The sequence below is a fragment of the Drosophila biarmipes genome, chromosome 4, assembly GCF_025231255.1.
Source record: "Drosophila biarmipes strain raj3 chromosome 4, RU_DBia_V1.1, whole genome shotgun sequence".
Lineage (NCBI taxonomy): Eukaryota > Metazoa > Arthropoda > Insecta > Diptera > Drosophilidae > Drosophila > Drosophila biarmipes.
The window spans coordinates 1486464-1494096 of NC_066614.1; the positions used below are offsets into that span (position 1 = coordinate 1486464).

A 7633-nucleotide genomic window follows, 5' to 3' on the forward strand; every position below is an offset into this window, starting at 1 on the left:
CAAATAATACATTTTTTAGGGTCAGTCGAAATATGTAGTCGAACGCACAAGCAGAACCACATGATATATAATTACTTACTTCATAGTTTTTTCATAGTAATTATACTACTGATTATGATGTGTTCAACAAAACTATCGTAATAATTCCATTAGTGATCACATTTCATGTTGTCTGTCGATAAGTACCATTCACCAATGGCACGCTGATCAATGTGTGCAGTCGAGTAGATGCACTTCCTGTAAAACTTTAAGCCTAATTAACAATGACAAAATCCGAGAGCTAACCGTAGGAGTGAGTGGCTAATGCCTTACAGTGCGGTACTCCCAGCTATGGAAATACCATAAAAAATACCACATTTAGCGAGTGAATTTCGATGAGAGGCTTTAGCCCTAAGAATAGGAAATTTTATCTTTGGCAGTGTTTCTGGCGATTATATAGAATAATATATTTATTATAGAATATATATATATTATAGATTATATATTCTACAATAATATATAAAAAACACCGAAACTATAATTTGTTTTATATATTTTCCCACCCATTTTCCGGTATTTCCTATGATAGCTAGATTATACAGTCGTCCGATTTTGATAAATTAAATTTGAAATGTAAAACTAATTATAAATATATATATATAATTTTAATTTATTATTTGACCACCAATTTTGCGATCTTTCGTATGGCAGCCATATGATTCTGAAAAAATTTAATTCGAAAATCACAACTAATTACAAAATGTTATTTCCAAGTGTAGTATATAATTTCTTTTTTTAATCTTTTATGTTCGATCCGTCATTTTCCAACTTATATACTACTTGCAATAGAAAGAAGACTTTTGGGAAAGTTTCAGCCTGATAGCTTCAAAATTGAGGGACTAGTTTGCCTAGAAACGGACGGACAGACGGACATGACAAGACCGACTCGTCTAGTTATGCTGATCAAGAATATATACACTTTATGGGGTCGGAAACGTCTCCTTCACTGCGTTGCAAACTTCTGACTGAAATTCTTACACCCTCTGCAAGGATGTAACAAAGAAGAACGCTTCGGTCGAGTGCCTCGACTCAGAATGCCGTTACTCAGCTTAAAAGAGCAAAAGGGCAATGGAGATACATAAACAGCAAAGCGCCACCTAGCCGCTATTTCAATACATGGTAATATGCCGTTTGTGGGCGTTAGTGTACATTCCAAAATATTATTTTTATGGTAGAGCCAATACCATATTATCGTTTGCACATTTAAAAGGAAATAAATCGGACTGCATGGTTCTGCACGCTATTGACAAAAAAGGCATTTATGTTAATAATTTATGTTACCCTATCAACCACCGTTTTGGTCGGTTTGTGGGCATAAGAGTGGTCGTGGCGCTATACTAAAACTTGCAATGCGCAAGAATGTTTCTCTAGAAGCTACATATGTTCAATATACGTTTCACATGCTTAATCCCTTTCGGCAGTTATATACTGTGTTTATACGATGCCGAATTCACGCTATCATTTCACGCTTTCAGTCGATTCATGTGTATATAAACGCCATTTCGTGAATTCGGCAAACAACGAAAATTGACTATGATTTCAGCCGGAAAGCGTGAATTTGTGGTGCGCTACTAACTTAACGCTATGCAGACCAGGTGGCAACGCTCTTTGGCTCTTTCATTTATGCCCAAAAAGAACTCAGTAACTTTGGAAATTAATTTTTCGGTTCTTATTTTTCGATTGTAAATGAAGAATTTTAGTTTATCCATCGCGTTGTTTGGTTTGTTTACATTTTGTAAAAGTGTGACCAGACTAAAATACCAAATTTTACACGTCTGGAACCTCTAATGAAAGCAAATCACGAAATGATATGTGTCGTATAAACGGGGGTTATTTCTATATCGCGCTTTTAAGAAATCAAGATTCCTATCGTATAAACATAGTAATAGTTTCCAAGATACCACCGTTCATATGGACAATTTTTGGCAGTTTTTCGGCGTTTGAGTGCATCTGACATTTCTTGTTTACGTCCAACGAAAGGTTTGTACGAAATCAGTTCATTTCAAAGTAAAATTTTATTCTAGCACTAAAAATTTAGGAGCCGTTAGAGTGGGTCCATAAAAGCACTTTACTGTGCGGTAGTAACATAAAATATCTGGACAATAGATGTGCAGAACGAAAGTACGCTAAGAGTTTATAATGTCCCTTCAGTTCCGAAAGCCTGAGAAATGCCTTGTAAATACGGAGTGTCGTGTCTGCTTGCTCGAGTGAATAACAAGTGATGCTCCATATAGAAAATTGTATGGGAAGTCCGCTTTTTCACAAGTGAAAATACAAAGTAGACTTTTTCGAACGTCCCAAGTGAAATCACTTCAAAATTCTATATTTTTCCAACGAGTTTTCACTTCTAAAATCTATTGCAAGTGAAACGGCTCAAGTGAAATCACTTCGGAAATTCTGAAATTTTCCATAAATATTAAATTATCAAGAAATTTAATTTAAAATACATACGGATTTATCTACAGTTTGCTTCATTTTATTTAAATTATATTTTTTATTTTTCCGTTAAATTACAGTTATTGTTCGTAGATCAGTTCTTTGTTTTGTCAATTTGTTTTTGTTTGTCATCGCCTTACGCAAACAATTGTGCGGGTCCTCGAAATCCCTGGTTAATGCACTTGTAAAAACCCTTTGCGGGATTTTTATTGACATTTTCAAATAAAATATCATTTTTATTAATAAATCAAAATGTGTCGCAGTGCACATTTGAACTCAACAGATTGCACCAGGTAATCTTATTTTGGTTTCTTTCTTAACATAACTGTCCTACGCTACGCCGGCTTCTCTGCAAACGTCGACATCGGCACAGAATTAAAAGCACAATAAAAATAAACAAAAAAGCTTTTTGCCGTATGACATGTCACTGCGAGACTACTGCGGAACTAAATGGGTGTTACATTTTCAGGGAGGCTCCGTTTTTCATCAGGGTTCAAAAAACCTTTATTTTTGTTTTTTCCAAACAAAAATTCACTAAACTAAAGACCTGGAAAAAATTCAACCACACCCCTTACATTATTAGACATTGTATTTCACATAACCGCAATCATTTTTATATTTCAAAGTTGTATTTAAAACTCCTGAAATAATCGTTATTTTGAGAGCTTTATATTAGACTTGACAAATAAAATGTATTTTCTAGATTTTACTTCCTGCTAGAAAAATAACATTTATTCTTTCAGTTTAATATAAAAGTCAAATAATAAAACGTATTCTGTGATTTTTATTATTTAGTTAAAATAAAAACCTAATACCATATTGTATCGGTATTCTAGTTTATAGAAATCGGATTAAAAATTTATAATACTAAATGCTCGGTTGGCTATTAAACAAATTTTTTAGATACTATGAACTACCGTTAGTATTCCAACATGACCAAACATGCCCACATTTTCATTATCACTATTTTTATTCAGTAGGAATAATTTTTATTTCTAGGAATTTGGGTAATTTTTTACATGTAGGCCTGGCATATTAAGTTGAGCTATCCATCTACCAAAACTGGCATAATTGTTTATTGAAAAGCAATGTTGTTTCCAATTATACCCACTTCTTTCTAACTCTTGTACATTGTTTGAATATGGGTCGCTGAAACACAGTCCCGACGAAAAGCGTTTGCCGCCTGTTTTCCTCTCGCCCATTTCTATGACTAGCGCGCGGAAAGACATTTACCAATTTTGTAAATTTAAACGATTTCAATGGAGAACCGTACTTAGTCCATGACTCATAAGACAAATTTCTCCTAATGTTCTTTCACATCCAGCAACAATGTTTTCCTTTTAAGTTTTTGATTTTATGTTTCGTTTTCTTGCCATCCGTGTTAGAAGCAACACGCATTATTAGTCTATGGAACCAGATATTATGTGAAAAGGCTTAAAATGTTAATAAAATATAAAAATACTAAAAACCATTTTACAAAGCATACGATATTTTTGATTAACTCAGCTCTAGCTCTTCGGTACACCCTCAGTACATATACTCCCACACTACTCAGTTAGTCCGAGAAAAATGTTCGCGTTACGTGCTGCCTCCAAAGCCGATAAGAATTTGCTTCCATTTTTGGGGCAACTGTGTAAGTAGTATAAAATAATGAAAGTCAAAATAATACGTACTATTATTAAATGAAGAAGTTTGGTACAAGGCATTTATAGAGTTTAATGAGTTTTGAGTTGTCAGACATAACCTAAACGTGCGAAAAAATGTTACGAGTGAGAAAAATTATTACATAACGAAGATGATTTAAGGTTATTAAAGTGTTATAATGCATTAAAAGCACAGAAAGTCCAACGAAACTTTAACCTTTTAACATTTATACATTTAAATGTAAAAATTATACTTTCTGCTACATATTAGAGAGGTTTTTACGCCTTGGAAAAGATTTCGGTCTTGTTCACGGAAGCCACTTTTATATATTTGTTAAATAATTTGTTATTTTGTTGTAAATGGTAAACGATTATTTTTCCGTGAATTAAGTAATAAGTGGATTTCTTCGAAATTATCGATTTATACATTCGTCTTGCTTTAAGTTGGTTTTCCGATCAGTTAGGTTTATATTCCAAAAGGTTATAGGCTTTAAAGGTGTTCAATATTAAAAACTCTTTCGGTCTTATAGTTCTATATCGGGGTGACCAAAAAGTTTACACGCTTACAATTTGAATTTTGTTTCATAATCTTTTATATCCGGCTGCCATTATTTTTAGTTAAATCTTTAAGAAATTTTTGAGAACAATTACCTGTTAGCATTTTTAAAATGTTAAAAAGATTTTTCGGTTTTGCAGCTTCCATCTTCCTTTCATAAAGCTGAGATCTAAAGCATTTAGTTACATACGATTTCGAATTCGTTTCAGCTCGTGGCCATGCTGCCAAGGCTGCAAAGGCTGCGGCTGCCGCCAACGGAAAGATTGTCGCTGTAATTGGTGCTGTCGTCGACGTGCAGTTCGATGATAATTTGCCGCCAATTCTGAACGCCTTGGAAGTCGACAACCGCTCTCCTCGGCTCGTGCTCGAAGTGGCCCAGCACCTGGGAGAAAACACTGTGCGCACCATTGCCATGGACGGCACTGAGGGCTTGGTTCGCGGACAGAAGGTTCTCGATACTGGTTATCCAATTCGTATTCCAGTTGGTGCTGAAACCCTGGGTCGCATTATCAATGTGATTGGTACGTTATTTCATTTCTGACCATAAAATAAGTTAAAGAACTTCTTCAAATAGGCGAGCCCATCGATGAGCGTGGACCAATCGAAACCGACAAGACCGCAGCTATTCACGCTGAGGCCCCTGAATTCGTTCAGATGTCCGTTGAGCAGGAGATTCTGGTCACTGGAATCAAAGTAGTTGATCTCCTGGCTCCTTATGCGAAGGGCGGAAAAATTGGTTTGTTTGGCGGTGCCGGCGTGGGTAAAACTGTGTTAATCATGGAGTTGATTAACAACGTGGCTAAGGCCCACGGTGGATACTCTGTTTTTGCTGGAGTCGGCGAACGCACCCGCGAAGGAAACGATTTGTACAATGAGATGATCGAGGGTGGTGTCATTTCACTGAAGGACAAGACTTCCAAGGTGGCCCTGGTTTACGGCCAAATGAACGAGCCCCCTGGTGCCCGTGCCCGTGTTGCTCTTACTGGGCTGACCGTTGCCGAGTACTTCCGTGATCAAGAAGGACAGGATGTGTTGCTGTTTATCGACAACATTTTCCGGTTTACTCAAGCTGGGTCAGAGGTGTCCGCTTTGTTGGGCCGTATTCCCTCCGCCGTCGGTTACCAACCAACTTTAGCCACTGATATGGGTTCTATGCAGGAACGTATTACCACCACCAAAAAGGGATCTATTACTTCCGTTCAGGCTATCTATGTGCCCGCTGACGATTTGACTGATCCTGCTCCAGCCACTACTTTCGCTCACTTGGACGCCACTACTGTCCTGTCGCGAGCGATTGCCGAACTGGGTATTTACCCTGCTGTGGATCCTTTGGATTCCACGTCAAGAATTATGGACCCTAACATTATTGGACAGGAACATTACAACGTTGCTCGTGGTGTGCAGAAAATCCTACAGGATTACAAATCCCTTCAGGATATCATTGCCATTCTGGGTATGGATGAGTTGTCTGAGGAAGATAAGCTCACAGTTGCTCGCGCTCGGAAGATTCAGCGTTTCTTGTCGCAGCCATTCCAAGTTGCTGAAGTCTTTACTGGGCATGCTGGTAAACTGGTGCCTCTGGAACAAACCATAAAAGGTTTTTCATCGATTCTGGCTGGGGATTATGATCATCTGCCTGAAGTTGCTTTCTACATGGTTGGCCCAATCGAAGAAGTTGTGGAGAAGGCTGACCGTCTGGCAAAGGAAGCAGCTTAAAAAACTACTGGAAAATCTTCAAAGTTGTATGACCATAATAATTGATTATGCATTAAATTGTTATAAACTTTGTAACAACAAATTGGAATTCAATACACGTGAAGAACTCAATAAAACATATTTAATTAATTAAACAATTAATCATACAAATTCAAATACTTATCGAAAGAAAAACAAGAAAGTTAACTTCTGCAAGCCGAAGTTTGCTACCCTTGCAGTTATAAAAAATAATCAACGTTAGTAAAACCATGTGAAATTTTTAAGGATTGTTGCTAGCTTCAGTTTATTTCCGATCGTTCTGGTGGCAGCTATTTGATATAGTCGTCCGATTTAATTCGAAATTCAGAACTATTTAAAAAATGTTATTTCCAGAGTAGGAGGTTAGTTGTCATATAACACGGAAGCTATACTTTGTAAGATATTATTTTCCCACCAATTTTCCGATCGTTTCTATGGCAGCTATATGATATAGTCATCCGATTTTGATAAAATTTAATTTGAAATTCATAACCAATTAAAAATGTTATTTTCAAGTATAGGTTATAAAAAACACCAAAGATATACTTTTTTTTAATTTTTTCCCCGATAGTTCCAATGGGAGCTATAGATATAGTTGTCCGATCCGGCTGGTTCCGACTTATATACTACCTGCAATAGAAAGAAGACTTTTCGGAAAGTTTCAGCCCGATAGCTGTAAAACTGAAAGACTAGTTTGCGTAGAAACGGACGGACAGACAGGCATAGCCAGATCGACTCGTCTAGTGATGCTGTTCATGAATATATATACTTTATGGGGTCGGAAACATCTCCTTCACTGCGTTGCAAACTTCTGAGTGAAATTAATATACCCTCTGCAAGGGTATAATAAGGATAGACGATCTAATCGATTGCTTCGACTTTATGGTAGCTACTTAGTGGCGGTTACTTTATTAGATCGGATTTACACTTATACAAAATATCTAAAAATGAGGGCATAAAACAAATAAAGAGTGTCATACAGGTCTGTGTGGAGTGAATTTTGTTTTGTTTGAGTGGATTTTTAAGGTCAAACAAAAGGAATTTAAACTGCTCAAGCCGCACTTTCGCGTCTTTTATGGGCGTGGCACATTGCTGAAATAAGCGTCATAGCTCCTTAAGAATCCTAGAATTCAACGGACGCACTGACATGGCAAGTTCGACTCGACTGGTGATCCTGAACAAGAACCCTGCAAACATAAAACAACTATTTGTAACAGTAGAAACA

General features: G+C 36.7%; 1 protein-coding gene across 1 annotated transcript; it reads left to right on the plus strand.

Moving 5' to 3' along the window:
* The first annotated feature begins 3982 nt into the window (after nt 1–3982).
* On the plus strand, nt 3983–6531 carry LOC108036019 (ATP synthase subunit beta, mitochondrial). Its single transcript, XM_017111945.2, has 3 exons — nt 3983–4108; nt 4884–5195; nt 5249–6531. The coding sequence occupies exons 1-3, from the start codon at nt 4045–4047 to the stop codon at nt 6388–6390; spliced, it is 1518 nt and encodes a 505-aa protein (XP_016967434.1). The 5' UTR covers nt 3983–4044; the 3' UTR covers nt 6391–6531.
* Nucleotides 6532–7633: the final 1102 nt, after the last annotated feature.

Coding starts and splice junctions, on each gene's coding strand:
- LOC108036019 (XM_017111945.2), top strand. CDS start 4,045: ATGTTCGCGTTACGTGCTGCCTCCAAAGCCGATAAGAATTTGCTTCCA. Junction 4,109..4,883: donor TCCATTTTTGGGGCAACTGT/GTAAGTAGTATA, acceptor AATTCGTTTCAG/CTCGTGGCCATGCTGCCAAG. Junction 5,196..5,248: donor TCGCATTATCAATGTGATTG/GTACGTTATTTC, acceptor TTCTTCAAATAG/GCGAGCCCATCGATGAGCGT.